The sequence below is a fragment of the Theobroma cacao genome, chromosome 2 (assembly GCF_053813885.1).
Source record: "Theobroma cacao isolate CCN51 chromosome 2, ASM5381388v1, whole genome shotgun sequence".
Taxonomy (NCBI): Eukaryota; Viridiplantae; Streptophyta; class Magnoliopsida; order Malvales; family Malvaceae; genus Theobroma; species Theobroma cacao.
In genome coordinates this window covers 3315245-3334073 of record NC_142640.1, presented here as the reverse complement: position 1 = coordinate 3334073, position 18829 = coordinate 3315245, and the positions used below count along the sequence as shown (strand labels likewise).

The 18829-nt window shown below is 31.4% G+C and overlaps 3 protein-coding genes across 4 annotated transcripts; 2 read left to right on the top strand and 1 right to left on the bottom strand.

Moving 5' to 3' along the window:
* Positions 1 to 7167: 7167 nt before the first annotated feature.
* On the top strand, positions 7168 to 9983 carry LOC18607584 (Pentatricopeptide repeat (PPR-like) superfamily protein). Its single transcript, XM_018114664.2, has one exon. It carries the CDS (start codon positions 7367 to 7369, stop codon positions 9197 to 9199), a length of 1833 nt encoding a protein of 610 aa, XP_017970153.2. The 5' UTR covers positions 7168 to 7366; the 3' UTR covers positions 9200 to 9983.
* A 1590-nt stretch (positions 9984 to 11573) lies between these two features.
* On the top strand, positions 11574 to 12893 carry LOC18607583 (PLC-like phosphodiesterases superfamily protein). The gene has a single exon (XM_007041836.3). It carries the CDS (start codon positions 11764 to 11766, stop codon positions 12718 to 12720), a length of 957 nt encoding a protein of 318 aa, XP_007041898.3. The 5' UTR covers positions 11574 to 11763; the 3' UTR covers positions 12721 to 12893.
* Positions 12894 to 13537: 644 nt separating this feature from the next.
* On the bottom strand, positions 13538 to 17804 carry FIO1 (methyltransferase). Of its 2 annotated transcripts, XM_007041833.3 has the most exons (8): positions 16882 to 17793; positions 16595 to 16800; positions 16060 to 16483; positions 15767 to 15974; positions 15153 to 15260; positions 14941 to 15060; positions 14790 to 14859; positions 13538 to 13878 (listed from the first exon to the last, which is right to left on the bottom strand). In XM_007041833.3, the coding sequence occupies exons 1-8, from the start codon at positions 17106 to 17108 to the stop codon at positions 13793 to 13795; spliced, it is 1449 nt and encodes a 482-aa protein (XP_007041895.3). In that variant the 5' UTR covers positions 17109 to 17793; the 3' UTR covers positions 13538 to 13792. The 2 variants fall into 2 exon arrangements, with proteins under 2 accessions (XP_007041895.3, XP_017972019.2); XM_018116530.2 differs by lacking the exons at positions 13538 to 13878; positions 14790 to 14859 and having other exon boundaries at positions 14945 to 15079; positions 16882 to 17804.
* Between the last annotated feature and the right edge of the window lie 1025 nt (positions 17805 to 18829).

The following is an 18829-nucleotide window of genomic DNA, read 5'->3' as shown; positions in this document are numbered from 1 at the left end:
AATTTCATTTATTAATTAAATAATATACATAAAATTTATTTTAATTTTATTTTTTATTTTGGGTTTAGGTTTGGATTTAAATTTTCTATACATATTAATAATTGTGGTGAGTAGGATATGAATACTTAAATTTTAATGAAATTCATTTTCAAATACCGTAAAATTAATTTAAACTATAATAATATTTTATGTTATATTATAATTTCAACTCTTATCCAAACGTTCATTTGTTAGTTAACTGATGTATTTTTTATTTTTATTTATTCTATTTCATACAATTGGTCGGTCATATATGTTTAAAATTACCTTTGAAAAAAACATGTTTAAAATTATTTAATTATAATAGTAATTTCTATTTAGATAAATCTATAAAAAGAATAAAATTCCATTCAAACTTGAAGCTATATGTTGATAGTAATTATATTTAGATAAGTAAGCATCGATTTTTTTTATTTTAGTTGGGTAATAGTACTTTTTGTTATTATTTTGATACACATGTCTCAAGATTTTAAAATTATTTATTTTAACTAAATATTATTTTAAAATATAAAAAACTATATATTACTTTTTTAAAGAGGGAAATATGACTTTTTTACTTTTATTCTTATACATCTGCATCTATTTTAATAATATTTATTTCAACTTTATATAGTTTTATCCTTATTCTTATATATTTATGTTAAAATTTAAAAAAAAAGTCTCAGTTTAACATTAATATTTTCATTTTTAATGTAAGGATATTTCTAGCAAATTTGAGAGGATAAAAATTAATTTACATTATGTTTATAAAAAAACTAAATATTGATTTTTTTTTGTTTGTGTAATATGATTTTTTTACTTTTATTCTTATAAATTTACATCAAGATTTTTAAAAGGCTAGTTTCAACTATTAGTATTTGTATTCTTATCCTCATACATTCTTGTTAAAATTAAAAATATATATTATTATTGTAACATAAATTTTTTAAATATTTTATGTAAGAATTTTTAAGGTTTGAAATAATAAAAATTTCTTAAAATTTTTATAAAAAATATTTAGTATTGATTTTATTTTTAATTTGAGTTTGTTTGACCTTTTACTTTTAATCTTATATATTCGCATCAAAATTTTGACAAAACTAATTTCAATTAGAAGTAATTTTATTTTTATTCTCATACATTTATGTTAAAATTAAAAAATATTATCTTTTTAACATTAATATGTTAAATGTTTTATGTAAAAATTCTTACGAACTAGTTTGAGAAGATACAAATTTCTTACAAATATTTTTAGAAAAACTTAATATTGATTTTGTTTTTCATATTTGTTTGTCGTATATGAGTTTTTACTATTATACTTCTACATTTAAGTCAAGTTATTAAAAAGGTTAGTTTCAACTATAAGCGTTTTATCTTATTCTCCATTTAAGTTAGAATTATTTTTTTTAACATTAACATTTTAAATATTTTATGTAAGAATTTTTCAGAAATACTTTTAAAATATACAAGTATTTTAAAATTAAAAAAAAAACTTAATATTGAGTTTATTTTTGCTTTTAATTTGTCGAACATGACTTTTTTCCATTACTTTTATACATTTACATCAAAATTTTAAGAATGCGAATTTCAAATATTGGTATTTGCATCCTTATTCTTATACATTTACTTTAAAATTTAAAAAACGTTACTTTTTTAAAAATTAATATTTTAAATATATTATGTATACAAATTCTTTACAGATCATTTTATAAAACTTAATATTGATTTTGTTTTTTTTTCTTTCAGATTGTCATATATGACTTTTTACTTTTATTCTCATACATTTATGCTAATATTTTAAAAATACTAATCTCAACTATTAATATTTTTATTTTTATTCTCATGCATTTACATTAAAATTTAAAATATTACTTTTAACAATAAAGTTTTTAATTTATTCTGTAAGAAGAGAATACAAATTAATTTAAAATCTTTTACAAAAATAAAACCTAATAATTTGGTTGTGTTCCAACTTTTTGCTTTTATTTTTGTACATTTAGATTAATATTTGAAAAAGGCTTATTTTAACTATACATATTTATTTCGTTATTTTCATGTATTTACATTAAAATTTAAAAATTATTTCATTTTTAACATTTAATTTTGAAATTTTTATATAATAACTCTTGTTAGCTAGTTTTAAGTAGATATATTAAAATTTAAAAATTGTTGCTATTTTAACATTTAAATTTGAAACTTTTATGTAATAACTTTTGTTAGCTAGTTTTAAGTTGATATAGATTACTTTAAAATCTTGTAAAAAAATATTGATTTTTTATTTTAATTTGTTTAACCTGATTTTTTACTGTTATTATTATATATTTAGGTCAAGATTTTAGGAAAGTTATAGGCATAATATCAAAAAAAAACCTTTAAACTATTTAAAAAAATTTAAACAAGTTTTTATATTTTTCTTACATTCAGTCAAACCTTTGTACTTTTATTTTGTGTCAAATAAGTTTTTATACTTTTATTTTAAGTCAAATAAACATTTATAACTAATTATTAACTTAGTCAAAATATCATTTATCATTCTATATCGCATGACACTGATATAATATCCTAACATATTATAATTGATGATAACATGGCATACTAATTAGGTATGATAACATGACCATGCGACATTTTTCACCATCTACATTAACATCATATCTCTATTATGTGAATATAAAATAACAAGTAATATTTTGACCAATGAAAATTAGTTAATCATTATTCATAAGGATTTATTTGACTCAAAATAAAAATATAAAAGTTTGATTGAAAACAATAAAAAAATAAGAACTTATTTGAATTTTTTTGAATAGTTTAGAATCTTATTTGAGCATTATGCCAAAGTTATATTCAATTTTATATATTTTTATCTTTATTCTCACACATTTATTTTAAAATTTTTTAAAAATTACTCTTTTAATATTAAATATTTGGACAAGTAAATATTGATTTTTTTAATTTTTGTTTGGGTATAGTACTTATTACCATTATCAATATTTTAAAAAATGTAATTATAATTTTATGTAATTTTATCATTATTCTCACACATTTATATTTAAATTTTTTAAGAAATTACTTTTTTAACAATATCTTCCTAAACTACCATCAGTTTCTTAGCAGTGGCAAGTTATGTAATAGCTTTTTGGTTTGTGTGTCTTTTAACTTCATGATAAAAGAGTTGTCTACTCCACCGGTATATATTACGTTTTATTTCTTGGAAGGATATCGACTCCACCAATATAAAATGTGCTTTATTTCTTGGGAGGGTATGACATGCTTTATTTTAAGTATGTTGAGACCTTGCGTATTCTTTTAGTGATTTACGTCATTTTGCTTTCAAAATATTTAATTGGTCCACATTGTCTTCTCATGTTGTCTAAAGAAAATTAGACGATTTATATTCTACCATGAAATACCATAATCTTGACATTCTAACCAGTCAACGATTATTTACTCCAAGATTATCATTATAGACGTGGCAATTATTGATTATGCAATTTTTATCACTAATGTTCTACTTGTTCTTTACTGAAATGTTGGTAATGAGTAGTGACTATGTCAATTGTAAAGGATAATGACTTATGTACTTCTCCAAATTAAGTTTATCAATCCTCTTAACTTTTTTTTCACCATTTGCTTGATTCTACTTCCCAAATATGCAACCGGTTTTAAGCTATTTACCACACTGACTAAATTTGTTTTATTCATCTCACCAAGCAAAATATGTGGTCACAAAGCTATTTAGAAAAATACAAAAATAATGTGGGAATGTTGTATGTATTGCTTATAAATTTAACGTTACAAATGACAGAAACTCTTTATATCATGCGACTTTAAGCTATTTACCCCACTTCGAGTGTACCTAAATCGACTTTATTTAACTCACCAAGGAATCACTCACTCGCATTTAGATATCTTCTCGAGCAAAACACAAAGAATAAAGTGTGAATGCGCTATATATTGCTTATGAACTCAATGTTATGTAAAGGAGAGGAAACTCTTTTATTTATAGGGAATGCATGGTTATGATTAAACCCACTGGCTGGCTCTTGCAATAATTCTAGAGCATTATATTATTAGAGTTTTTCGAAGGTTACTTAACGCCTGTAGAAGTGTGCTACTAAGGCAACTTCACATGACCTTCTTATATAGTGTCGTTATATATTAATTTCGAAATAATTCAATAACCATTTATATTTTTCTTGTCAAAAATTAATTTCATTCATTAAGGAACTTGTACACAGAATATTAGTTTTTGTTTAAACTATTACTTTTTGTCAAGGTGACATTGGGTTTTCTTTTATCTATTTTTAGATTATAATTATATGTTGAGTATATATAGAATTTCACATGACACAAAGAACTAAAATTAATAAAGTGTGCATTAACCAAATTTGCATTTACATGTAAGGTTTGTTTCACGTGCAAAATATATCATATTAACTTAAATATTATTACTTTTTTTACGTTAACGTAAAATTTTTTGAAAATAAAGCAATTCAATATAAACTTTAACACATTCTTTTTTTTTTTCTAGTATAAACTTTAACACTTGTTTATTTATCATATAAATACATTATATATGGAGATCTTTTTAATCAAATTATAATTTCTATTTATCAATTGGATAAATCTCATTAATATTTATAATTAAAAATATTTAAAATGATAATTTAGAAATATAATTAATAAAAATTTAATCAATATTCATGTTTTTGCATCATTCTCTATCAATTGCACTGATATTTATTAAATCAAGATATGTACGGTGTATTAAAATTTTATTTTTTTTATATCGAGCTTCATATCATATTGTAACATATTTCATTATAATATATATCTTAAATAAGATATGTATTTTGAATGTTAATTAATTGATTAAAGATTAAAACATAATAAAATAAGCTATGTATATTTAATAGTACTTTATTGATTAAAAATTCAAAAGGAAAATTCAATTTTTTCCTAGCATTTTTGTTGTCTAAAGTACAAATCTTAAAAATTAACCACTATAAAAAAATAGTTTATAATGAGTTTGTCATGTTTGAAGAAAATACATACAATGAGCTTTAGTAATTTGATAACATAAAATTTAAAAAATGTATTATAGTAGATGTATTATGCAATAGTTGAAAAAAGTGATGCAATATATCAATATGTATAATTTGATAAGATAATAGTTGTTATAAATAGTTTATGCCTTAACTCATAAACTACTATTATATTTTAATCTTTTATGGTACGTTTGGTTGGCGGAATAGACAGGAATGGAATAGAATAGTTATTATGTGGGAATAGAATGAGGTGAAAATAGAATAGAATAGTTATTACTTAGTTTGGTATGACAAAGGGAATATAACAGGAATAATTATTATGACTTATTGTAGTGTTTGGTTGGTAACAATAATTTTGGAATAAGAAAGGAATAGAAAATAAAAAGACAAAAACACCATTTATTATTTATGTGACATTTTATTTTTATTAGATTTTTTAAATATTAATAATCTAGAATTTAATTAAAATATTAATAATTAATCATTTAAATATTAACATTTATTTAATTTAAATATTATTATGATTAAATTTTATTTTATTTTTAAAAAATATTAATAATTGATAATTTATTTAAAATATTAATAATTGATAATTTCAATATTAATATTTATTTATATTTTAAAATATTAATATTTTATTTAATTTAAATATTATGATGATTAATTATTTTATTTTATTTTATTTTTGAAAATTAATAATTGATTATTTATTTAAAATATTAATAATAGATAATTTAAATATTAATATTTTATTTAATTTAAATTTTATTATGATTAATTTTTTATTTTATTTTTTAAATATTAATAATTGGTAATTTATTTAAATATTAATAATTGATGATTTAATTATTAATATTGTTTATCTAATTTAAATGATATTATGTTTATTTATTTTTAATTTATTTTGTTTTTAAATAGGAATAATTTATAATTTATTTTATTAATAATTGATAATTTAAATATTAATATTTTATTTATAATTTAATATTAATATTTTATTAAAAGTTGGAATCAAGTGAGAGAAAGAGGGGAGAGAGAAAAATAATATTTTATACTAATAAAGTTGTAAATTTTTAAACTTGTAAGAGATATTTTTATCTTTATTAATTTTTTAATTTATTCTTCAACCATGGAATAACTAATACCATGGGGAGGGTGGTATTAGCTATTCCTTGGTTTTGAAGGATTTTAAAGAATAACCATTTCATAGGAATAGCTATTCTTTGGATCATTTTTCAACCAAACAAAGGAACAAAAATTCTTTGGAAATAAAGCCATTCCCCCAACCAAACATGCTATTAGTGTTTGACATTTGGGCTTTGTTGGATTCATAGTCGTTACCAGTACTAGTTATGATAGCCAGACCCATATTGGGGTCTAAGGAGGAAGAAATTAAGGTTAACCATTTTTTTAAAATCTCAAACACTTAAAATTGGAAAACTCTTACTATCCAAGAAAGAATTTAAATAATAATCATACAACTTTAATAATCATCATTATATCATATAACTTTCCCACAAGTAAACTGCTTTCTTTTTAAAAAGCAATGGTAGATGTGCTTTAATGTTCAATTGCTTATACGTAGGATTTTCCATAGAATGGAATTATTCAAAGTCACCAATTAATGAACCAATTTGGGATTTGATTCAAGGTATCATTAGGAACATGGTTTAAAGTTTTTAGACCAACGTTAGCTATTGGAATTGCTGTTTGCATCTTTGGGTTTACGTAGCTCATCTGATAAGTATTTCATTTGATTCAATAGTGATGCCATCATCAATTAACTATCCGTTCTTAATAAATTAATTATCTGTAACTTATTATGAACATAAACACATTATATATGAATATCTTTTTAATGAAAGTAGAATTTTTATTTATAAATTGGATAAATTTTATTAATATTTATAATTAAAAATATTTAAAATGATAATTTAAAATATAATAAACAACACTTTAACTAATATTCGTGAATATATATATATATTATACTATATAAATAGAATTATAAATATAGGATTTGATTATATATTTAAAAAAATTAAATCATAAAATTTATATTCCTAAGTATAAATTCAAAAATTTGAACTGAGTTTAGATTTGATTCCCAAAGTCTTTGAACTTGTATCCGGTAAGAAATAGAGATCCAAATGGATCAATTCCCACAAAATGGCAAACTCCAAAATTTGCCCGGTAAACACATCCTTCACCGTAATGCCTTGTCGGAGCTAACCTGACATGAAAACAAAAGAATCACTTGTTTCCTCTTTCAATTTCTCACATGGTTTCTCTCTCCAATGCCCTCACTCTCTCCCCCACTTCGTCCAAATCCCAGAAACCGGTTCTCCAAGAAACCCCCTTGTCTGATAAAATCCTTTCTCAATTTCACTTCTCGAGGCCACCTTTCCCAAGCAATCTCTTCTCTCGAGTTGTTAACAAGAAAGGGCATTCGCTTACCTTCTCAAACTCTAGCTTCTCTCTTACAACAATGCGCAAAAACCAAGTCTCTCAAAGAAGGCAAATTTCTACACCTTCATTTAAAACTAACCGGACTCAAAAGCCCCAACACTTTTTTATCCAATCATTTGATCAATATGTATTCTAACTGCGGCGATTATATCGGCGCTCGTAGAGTGTTCGATAAAATGGGTGGTAGAAATTTATATTCTTTTAATAATATGTTATCTGGGTATGCTAAATTGGGCATGATAAAGCCTGCTAGGAAGTTGTTTGATCAAATGCCTGAAAGGGATGTCGTTTCGTGGAATACTATGGTGATTGCTTACGCGCAAAGCGGGTTTTTTGAGGAAGCGCTGAGGTTTTACAAGGAGTTAAGGAATTTGTGTATTGGATACAATGAGTTTAGTTTTGCTGGTGTTTTGACTGTTTGTGTTAAGTTGAGGGAATTGCAGCTTACTAGACAGGTTCATGGGCAGGTTCTCGTTTCTGGGTTTTTGTCAAATTTGGTGATTTCGAGTTCTGTTGTTGATGGTTATGTGAAGTGTGGGATGATGGGGGAGTCTAGGAGGTTGTTTGATGAGATGAAAGTGAAGGATGTTCTTGCTTGGACGACTTTGGTTTCAGGGTATTCTCAATGGGGAGATATGGAATCAGCTAATGATTTGTTCGATAAGATGCCTCAGAAAAATCCTGTTTCTTGGACAGCTTTGATCTCGGGGTATGCTAGAAATGGTATGGGGAATAAGGCGCTTGAATTGTTTACAAGGATGATGGTGTGTCGAGTTAGACCTGATCAGTTTACGTTTAGTAGTTGTCTATGTGCTTGTGCTAGTGTAGCTTCACTTACACATGGTAAACAAATACATGCCTGTTTGATACGAACTAATTTTAGGCCAAACATGATAGTCATCAGTTCTCTCATTGATATGTATTCAAAATGTGGCAGTCTCAAAGCCAGCAAACGGATTTTTGATCTAACGGATAATAAGCAGGATCCTGTACTATGGAACACAATGATTTCTGCGTTGGCACAGCATGGGTATGGTGAAGAGGCAGTGAAAATGTTTGATGACATGGTAAAACAAGGGGTGAAGCCAGATAGGACCACTTTTCTTGTTATTGTCAATGCATGTAGCCACTCTGGTCTTGTTCAGGAAGGAATTAGGTATTTTGAATGCATTTCGTCTAATTATGGCATAATTCCTGATCAACAGCATTATGCATGTTTAATTGATCTCTTGGGTCGAGCTGGTTGTTTCGACCAGTTGATGAACCATCTGGAAAAGATGCCATGTAAGCCTGATAGCCGGGTTTGGAATGCATTACTTGGTGTTTCTAGAATCCATGGAAATATAGAACTGGGAAAAAAAGCAGCTGAGCAACTTATTGAGTTGGAGCCTCAGTCCTCTGCAGCATATGTATTGCTTTCAAGTATATATGGCGCGCTTGGGAAGTGGGAATTGGTTGAGAAGGTGAGACACCTTATGAATAAAAGACAAGTTAGGAAAGAGGTAGCTCTTAGTTGGATAGAACTTGAAAATAAAGTGCACACTTTCACTGTATCAGATACCTTGCACCCTTTGAAAGGAGCAATATACTCAATCTTGGATCAGTTAGCTGGTCAGCTGGATGAAGATGCTTCATTGTTTGAGATTGAAAGTACAAGTTAGCCACTTTCATCTTTGCTGGGATTATTTTCTGGGAGACCTGCAATAATCAGTTTTTCTTTTTTTTTTTCTGTCTGTATCATTTATCCTTCAGCCTTTTTGTATTGGAGGCAATTTTAGCATCAAAGGTTTAATTGATTAGATTCTGTAGAGTTGAATCTTTCACAATGACATTCGTATGTCTATTGAGGTTTCATTCCAAATGTCTAGATTGTTCACAACGGGCAAGATGTTATGCTTCCTTGTAAGCAATTGTTTCATCCAAGTGTTAATTGAAAAAAACTTGGTATACTGTCTTTTTCCATGTTGCATTATTTTTTGGCACACGTTTGTTCACAAATGAAGAGATTCTGCTGCATTATTTGGATTTGTTCATAATTGTCAAAGGTCAGATGCAAATACTCTCTTTGCAAAGTTTCAGGCAGCATTGCGTTTCCATACAAATTAAATGGGCCAATTGCAATTCATCCGGTGGACTTAAGATCAAGCGCTTAAACAGAGGCATGGGCTTACTGAGGCTTTCCTTCGTTTCACCTAGTTTTCTACACATTAGATGGTCTACCTTCACTAACTCTCCTCCCGCAAATCTGCAGGCTTGCAGGCACCTCCCTAAATATTCTTTTGAACAGGCATGGGCTCACTGAGTAGTCTTAATCCCAGATACAATTTGTATAACATTTTTATTACTGATTTTCATGTTGCCATATGTATATTCCTGTTGAAGTTGGGCAATGTTGAAGAAGCGGTTCTCTTTTTCCTTTTAACATTGCTGAACGCATTACACTGAGGTTTTCCTTCTTTTTCCCCTGTTGTTTCACACGTTATATAAGCAACTGCCTCATGATTTCTTAAATCTATTATTTATGTGGTAGGGACAAAATGAGGATGTGCTGATGAACATGATAGCAATTCTGTTGTCTATATTAAGTTGATTAGAAACATAACTTATTTACTTTGTTTTATCGAATTCTTGGAATAGTTGATTTCAAATTATCAATGACTGTAGCTTTTGATTTGTCCTGAGGCACCCTGGTTTTGCAAAAATGTATGTTGCTACTTAACCAAATCTGATATCAGGTTGAGTTCTGACAACTAATTATGTTCAGTCACAGTTAAATGGTTCTGCAAAGCAGAGATTCACTGGATGAAGTTCCCATTCTGCCTTTAGATCTTCATATCCATCTGTTTTGGTCATTTCTTGCTGCAAATTTGTTGGCCCTTTGTGACGTAAATACCATAATTTCACATTCCCTGGCAGCTGAGTGTATGCTGAGGAATAAATTAAACACTCTTTATCGTCAAGTCAAACACCTCAACTGCAGGCTTGAGCTCTCGTGGAAGCCTGGTATTCTCTTTTTACCTTATTCCCTTTGTTCCACATTACAAATATTAAAGTTATAGAGTTCCTCATAGCCGTTGATTTATTGAAGCTAGCCTCTTATATCTTATGACAATCTCATGCTTAATTTTCTTGTTATTCATTGTAGCAATCCAGCTTGAAATTACTAACATTCTATAATCACTGAAGCTTAGTCTACAGATCATCTGTGCACATGGTAGGCCCCTTCCATCTTCATTGTGTGCTCCACGTTATTCAATGAGGTTATATAATCATCCATTGGGGGCCATCTTTCTTGGTGCTCCAATGGCCATCCAGCTGGTTTGTTAAGCATCTTTTTGCAGGTTCTTCATTCTTTCTATAATGAAGCAGGCTGGTCTTTTTGGAGCAGAACCTTTTTGCTTACCATATCAAAAGTATATGTGAAAAGGAATAGGAACGTTGGGTCCTTCGGACAGGAAGGGGATATTTCCCGGTTAGAGGGGCCAAGTCAACTAATGAGGGCATATTCTATGGCTGGTAATAACATCTGTTTTACTGTGGCTACTCATTGATCATTGAAGAGTGAATTGATTAAAGCTTAAGCTCTGGCTAGCAAGCGTTACTTTAATGGAAAGAAAGGATTAATAATTTAGGTGCTTTCGCTTTCCGAAGTGGTTGAACCAGAAATGGAATATGGACGAATGGGATATGCTTTCATCAGAGAGAAGTGTGGCTTCTATTGCCTAAGTGCCAGCTCATTCGGCCCAATGATCACGACCCCTCATTCAACTCGTGGAGTTAGCAAAAATCAGAAGGATTGAGCCTATTTAAAAAAAAAAACAAAGTTTAGACAATGTTGGATAGCCATACAGGTGGACGAATCCAAGAGATAAAACCAATAATGCAATGAAAATCAAAGCGGCCCACCAAGACTAAAGACAGTTTTCGAGTCCTGTGTGAAACCAAAATATCAAAGATAATTGAGAGGAAAAGAAATTATAGAAAAACGTTGAGAAATCTGTCTCTCTATCAGTTTTATTATCTAGAATACAAGAAGGCCGACCCTACAATAAATTAGCTATCTGACAATATAATGCTGTATATTCAACTCCATAAAGAAAAGCTTTTAATTTTCAACTTGAAACAGAAGGAAAACAAGGGAAATATCAAGAAGAAGAGGAGGAGGAGGAGGAGGAAGGATTTAGAAGATTCAGTAATCTTCTTCTGCTTCTACTTTGATTGAAAAATGGGGTCTCATGTGTCTAAACAGATGGAAAGGCGTAAGGCAATCTCGACGGAGAAGAAAACGCTGTGCGACCTTCATGACAGTTGTGGGGAAACATTTCCTGGTAGCGACTACCGTCCTGCAGATAGGAAGAATTGGATGGCTGGCCTCGGTCCGGAGAAGGTTCATATAAACCAGATTGTATGGCCTGGAACTCATGATTCTGCCACCAACAAGATTGGAATACCGTGTATCTCTCGCCCTTTTGCGCAATGCCAGTCTTTGTCCATCTACCAACAGCTTGTTAAAGGCACCAGGGTCCTGGATGTTCGAGTTAATGAGAATCGTCGTGTTTGCCATGGAATCCTGTCGACTTACAGCGTTGACGTTGTGATCAATGATGTAAAGAAGTTCTTGTCAGAGACACAGTCAGAGATCATAATTCTTGAGATCCGCACTGAATTCGGGCACCAGGATCCTCCGGACTTTGACAAGTACTTGGAGGAAAAACTTGGGGAGTTCCTGATCCACCAGGACGATCACGTCTTTGGCAAAACAATTGCTGAATTGTTGCCAAAGAGAATTATCTGCGTTTGGAAACCAAGTAAGTCTCCCAAGCCTAAGGCAGGTTCTCCGTTCTGGAGTGCTAATTATGTGAAGGACAACTGGATAGACACAGATTTACCGTCGACAAAGTTTGATAGCAATTTGAAGCATTTGGGTGAGCAACAACCAGTTTCATCAAGGAAATTCTTTTACAGGGTGGAGAATACAGTCACACCCCAGGCAGATAACCCCGTGTTATGTGTTAAACCAGTGACTGGGCGGATTCATGGATATGCTAGGCTGTTCATTACTCAGTGCTTTTCCAAAGGTTGTGCTGATCGGTTGCAAATTTTCTCTACAGATTTTATTGATGAGGATTTTGTTGATGCTTGTGTTGGCTTTACACACGCCAGGGTTGAAGGGAAGTGTTGATGAATTTGTGAAGTTCTTTTTCTTCTCTTTCTGTACAATAATTTGTGATATTTTCTCTTGTAACTAGTTTTCTTCATCCATGGAATTGGCTGTCTAGTCATTTGTTTTCATGTAAATTTATTTGTTTTGTTATGTACTAGTATATGGAAACAACCTTCAAATTTCACTTATAAGCTGGTTGTCATGGCAGCTTTCATAGTTGTTAGCTCAGCGTGATTTTTAACAAATGAGAAGTTCAAAATGGAAAGGGAGGAAAAGTTAAACAAAGTATAATCTCTCTTTAGGCCTATGTGTCTTTGAGGCCCCTCCACCAAATATGTTCTATTTATTATTAGCTGATGTATTAGGAATATATTGGCCTAGACTTATGTAATTTGCTTTTAATTCAATAGATACCCTTTTACCAAAAAAAGGATAAACCCATTAGATTTGTGGATCAGAAAAGCTATGGCCACTCAATCGAAAAGGATGATTGAAAGGGATCCCCATCCTTGAGAGATGATTTCATACTTGATAAATTTGATATCAGTCCCTAATCAAAGGCCAGGCAGTGCTGAAAAGGTGTGACTGAATGCAATTAGTCATTTACCACTCAAAATGACTACTAGTGGTTGCCCTTCCTCGAAGTTTCATTGAGCAGAACATGCCGACAATATTGCAATGGTTGATGAATATTCTCTTTCAATGATGTGTGATTTCGACTAATAAACTGCAAGATAAAGACAAACAAGGGAAATTGCCAAAGAGAAGTTGTCTGGCTGACACCCACTGAAAAATCATTGGATGACCAGTAATGTAGAATGATGCACACTCAATCTTTAAAAATCGAGAATTGCTGCTTGCCATTTTAAAATACAATCCATAATGTTCTTCTAGCCTTTCTTCAGACCAGAAGGTTATACAAATATTCAATTTTTTCACTGTTTTATCCGGTTCAAAATTCCATGGAAGGTAAAACCCCGAAGATCAGATATTGACAGTGTCATGGCAGAACCTGAACCGGATCCTATCCTAAGCATGAGCTTCAAATGTATCAAATCTAAATGCTGCATTGCTGAATAAGGTTTGGAGTCTACGAATAATTGGCGCCAGCCTTTTCTCTACAAAATTTACGTCTCAAAGCATCCTCCAACTGTTGGATTATTGAGGAGAACAATCCTGCAAAAGAAAGAGTGCAAAGCTAGTGATTCTTGATGATATTGAATATGTAGTTTAAATCGTAGAGATGGGAATAGGACAACCAACTTCAAATTATCAAAATGACTAGCCCTTTTAAGCCCACATCAGTTCATTATATTGCATATTCACAACTTCACCAATTGTTTTCAGTAAGCAGCATAAATTTTTATTAATAATCGTATTGCCTAGAGTAATGGTATTTGATGATATCAGAGTAACTATAGATTTTGGATGGTAGATTTAAATCATAGCCACAAAGCCATCAATAAGGAGTGATCTCAAATTAAAAATTCGTCATATTTCTGATTAAAAAGAAACATACAGATACTACCAAGTTAAAAGAACAGACTGGCCAGAAATCAAATAAAATTGAAGATTGATGAAGACGGTATGAAGAAAATCAATAACTTTGTTTATCATAGGACAACTCACATAGATGAGGTGGGAGATAAAATACTCTGTACACGGCCAATATTTGGGTACTAAGGTGAGTTCTCTAGACTTTCTTTTTAACTGAGAAGAATATACTTGGAGAGAAAATTGAGCTAAAATTTCACATTCTGTATCTTGCTAGTAGAATTTCACATTCTATAACTGGCTACTTGAACTGAACATGATATAAGTATTAGGCCTTGACCTAGACAAGTCTTCTAATCCGGTAAAGGCAATAGGTTCTAAGAACTTTCCTTTCCTCAGTATTTGGTCAACCAATTACAGGAATTATGCAAGTTAATGGTCATATGTTCAACTCATATTTGATAAAATAAAAAATGTTGTGAATGGTCAATTAAGCTGACAGAACACCATCGCAGAACACCATCATATTAGAAATTTTAACACAATCGTAAGAATAGTGAATTCTATAAAGATTAGGAGCTCAATAAGTGAACCTGAGAGTGGGCTATCTCTATGCTGTAATGATCCTTTCACAAGAAGTGTGCCTGGGATTTGCTGAAAAACCTGTTAAAAAATTATTGCAATCATGTATAGAGTCTTAATTGCAGACTTATTCTATCAAGCCAAGCAAGGAGGTAACCATACTGAAACACGAAAGGACAGGTTTGAGGATGCCTCTTGCACATCACTGCAACTAGCAACTTGATCGAGATGTTTTACTTCATTGTTCAGGAGAGCATTGCATTGCTCAGTTGATGCAGTAATCTATTAAAATGAGATTTTACTGCATGTAAGCACGAGCAAAATTACAAAAAAATCAAAGAGACCTATGATAAGTGAACAGTAATATTTCTTACATCAACTGTAAATGAAGAGGCATTCAATTTACAACATGCACCGCCAACATGGAAAAAGGATTCAACTGACTGCAATACATGAATGGCACCAAACTGGCGTTGAAGACCCTACAAAAAAGAAAAGTTCAACTGAGAGATTTTACACAACTAGGAAAAGGAAAATGCAACACATGATATAAACATATAGATAAAAGTAAGGCAACAGAAGGCCTAAAGATTTATTTTATATCTCCATACAAGCATCTGTGGGTGCATAATAGATAGAATCAATGTTTGCTTGTGCATGTTTTGACTAATGTGAATATAAATTTGAACCTTGGATTCATTCCAATCTGAAGGTCAGTACATGTATTTCATTTTATGTCTTTTAATATTCTAAGCATCAAAACTCACAACCTTTAGGGTTTGTCTTTGAGTTGTACTATTAAATTTTAAGCTGCATAAAGGTCTAACTTAAAACAGGGCAGAAAATCAAATGTAGGTAATCCATTTAATGCCAATCAACCAAACATAAGAATCATGTAATATCTCCGAATCTTCAACATAAATCCAAATAAGCTTGTAGACAAAAGAAATTTAACACTGTTAAGACAAACTAAAGAAAAGAGCCAAACCTCAAGCATGAAAGAAAGCATATTCTTCTCAGTCACATGAGGTGAAATTATCTTCTTGGCAGGTGGCACAAAGGACCAAGCAAGTCCCCATCGACATGTTTGGCCTTGGACAAACTCAGTTGTTTTGACTATAGTAACTCCGACCTCTCGAAGCTTTGATATTAGGAATTTGAGATTCACTTTCCTTCCAACCATTGAAGTATACCACCTAAGCACAAACTCAAACATAAAGGTTAGCATTATGTGAATGGAACAACTTAAGCTAAGAGAGATGGAGATGTCAATAATAATACCGGAAGGACAGCTTCAACACAACACTATCGTCAATAATACGAGTAATAAAAGCCTTTTCTCCACCAGGACAAACCATCTCCTCATGAGTCCCACCACAAGAAGTTTTTGGGTTCAATCCCGCTTCCTCAATGCTTTCAAAAAATGGGGGATTGCACATGCAGAAGTCAAACCTCTCCCCATCCCTTACCACATCAAGAAGGATGGGAGGCCCATGATAACTCTTATCTTCACTTGCTGGCATATCTATGGAAGAGGATAGCAAACCTTCTCCTTCCTCAGAATAAACAGACTCACCATTATTTAACCCCTCGGGGGTAGGGGTGTTTGGAGAACATCTAACATTTCTAATCTCAATTAATTCTGAAATATGTGGATTGCTTTTCACATTTCTCTCAGCCCATTCTAACGCTACATCAGTCATATCTGCAATCAAGTTTAGCAATGTTTATAACAACCCGGAATATCACATGGCACATTGATGGATTATAAATATAGTAACTAAGTAAACGACAGCGGAAAACCAAAAGATGTTACCTGATGCAACGAAACTCCAGCCCAGAAGCGACGCACCAAGAAGAGGGTAGATGCAATTGGCTCCAGTTCCTATATCAAATCCCCTCACATTATCTCCATTGCTGTTAGTTTTGGGAATAATGTCAGAAGAGAGAAGATCCTCTATCCAATGGATGTAGTTGGACCGGTTGGGCACTGTAGGGCAGAGCTGCCCATCAGGAATCCACCTGTCAAAATGCAATTCAAATTGACAAAAAAAAAATTGCAAACCAAAAGCCAATATTTAAGGAACGAGCTGAGGGGTTTACCAGTGGAGGCCATGGTCGTGAAGGAGAAGGACGCGGCTGAGCTCGCGGGTGGCATTGAAGTCGCTCCAGTCGATTCTGGGTCGGCCTTCGCGACTGTAGAAGACGAAGTCTTTAAACGAAGGGTATAAAGAAGCTAAGAGAGCGAAATCGGGAGGGTTGTCGGAGTATTTGTTTCTTGGGTGGATCTTGGGTCTCTCTTCCTTTCTTCTCCTCTTCTTGCTTGGCATTTTTTCGCTCGAAACTTCGAACGACGGATTCGAAACAAAAAAAAAAGTTTTTTTCTCTTAACACCCAGAAAAATTATCGAACAATTTTCATTGCCATCAACTTTTTCATGTTTTTTTTTCTTTTAATTGAACCAAAAACACACAACTTCATGAATAACAAATTATCATTATCATCAACAAATTAGCAAAGCTCCAAAAGCATTTTAAATTATCAATACCAAGTTCAAAGTTTCTCAGTATATGCAACCCCGATCATGCCTCTTATCTTATCATCAATGAATAGCCATCATCAATACAATCAAGTGAAGCGAAACTCCGAAACAAGCTGAAAATTAGAGGCTACTAAATTAAAACCCACACCAAAAGAGTCTAAAAAAATTAAAATTGGAGCATCAAATTTTGAAAAAGACCAGAAAAAAAACAAAAAGTGTAGTCAGTTGTTGGCGGGTGGAGAAATTTAGCGACGGGCAGTACAGGTGAAGGCTGCATACAGATGAAGGAGAAGGAATCCAGTCGGCAAGGTTTGAACCGTTGAACCCAGTTTCGGCCGAATCGGATCGAGCCTAAAGAGAAGACTTTAGGCCTATAACCCAAGTTTTTTTTTGGGTGCAAACCTAAGCCCTTGACCACCCATGACGAATTATTTTCCCCACAAAGCCCACGAGGAATAATTGGGTTTTTGTGCCAATTGGATGAAATGGTTTTGCAGCCCATTTAAGTACTCATGTTTTTCAATTCTCTTTCTTCAAACTGTAATTTATCAGGGAACACGAAAAAGAGAGAGATAACGAAGTCTTGGACCCCTCTTGCAGCCGTAAGGGTAACAGAGCCACTCCAGAGGATGACAAAAATCTAGTTTGAATGGTGGTTATAGACTTGAAATGCCAAGATGCTTTGGAGGATTGTGATAAAGAATATGTAAATTCATTGCCCATAACCGATTCAATCAAGGACATTTAAATCAATCCAAAAACTTTGAAAGCTCTGATAAAACAATCGATTTTATTTTATAAAACAATAGTAGTATTAATAGGTGGTGGGGACTTGGGTTTGGGCTATAGTACAAACGTAACAAGACAAAAAAACCCATACAGATTGAAAGGATGTAGACCCTGTTGATTATGTCTTGTCAGTTGTAAAATCAATCAAAGAGGGAAAGACAAAACCATGAGCAACCTAATGTGTTCATCAATCGGTTAATGTTTTTTGTTAATATGCCTTGATGACAGATGATTCTGTTAGAATTCCTAGAAAGCTGAGACAAGAAACACGAAATGCTATCGGCAGAAACCCAATTTTGATTGTAAATGATTTGCAGATAAATGTGCAGGCTACTTATATCTCCAGGGAGAGCATAACAAAAACAGAGTATATATGGACCCGAGGCTGATAGCTTTAGATGTAGTATTAGTTTAATGGATGGTGTTTGCATTTTCAAAATCAAATTTGAAGGAAAACACCCAAAAGATTGACTTTCTGTTACAAAAAAGGATTCATCTTATTCAAATTAAAAGCAAAACAAAAACAAGAAAAGTACAGCTATGTTCGCATGCAGAATGACTCAACCATGCATCATTTGATCGTTCCACATGTTAAGACGATTGGATCACAGCTAAGTCCAACTAGTTGATATATAAAAAGGGTCACCTCGACTTGCTACAAAAAGAAAAGGGCCACCTTCAAACCAAAACATTGAGTGAAATTTTCATTTACTGCAATAT

Excerpts from the sequence above, each read along its gene's own strand:
- LOC18607584 (XM_018114664.2), top strand. The coding sequence starts at position 7,367 with ATGCCCTCACTCTCTCCCCCACTTCGTCCAAATCCCAGAAACCGGTTC.
- LOC18607583 (XM_007041836.3), top strand. The coding sequence starts at position 11,764 with ATGGGGTCTCATGTGTCTAAACAGATGGAAAGGCGTAAGGCAATCTCG.
- FIO1 (XM_007041833.3), bottom strand. The coding sequence starts at position 17,108 with ATGCCAAGCAAGAAGAGGAGAAGAAAGGAAGAGAGACCCAAGATCCAC. Across the intron at positions 15,975-16,059 it reads GTGTTGAAGCTGTCCTTCCG|GTGGTATACTTCAATGGTTG; the intron begins GTATTATTATTG and ends GTTTGTGCTTAG. Across the intron at positions 14,860-14,940 it reads ACCTGTCCTTTCGTGTTTCA|GTTTTTCAGCAAATCCCAGG; the intron begins GTATGGTTACCT and ends ATTTTTTAACAG.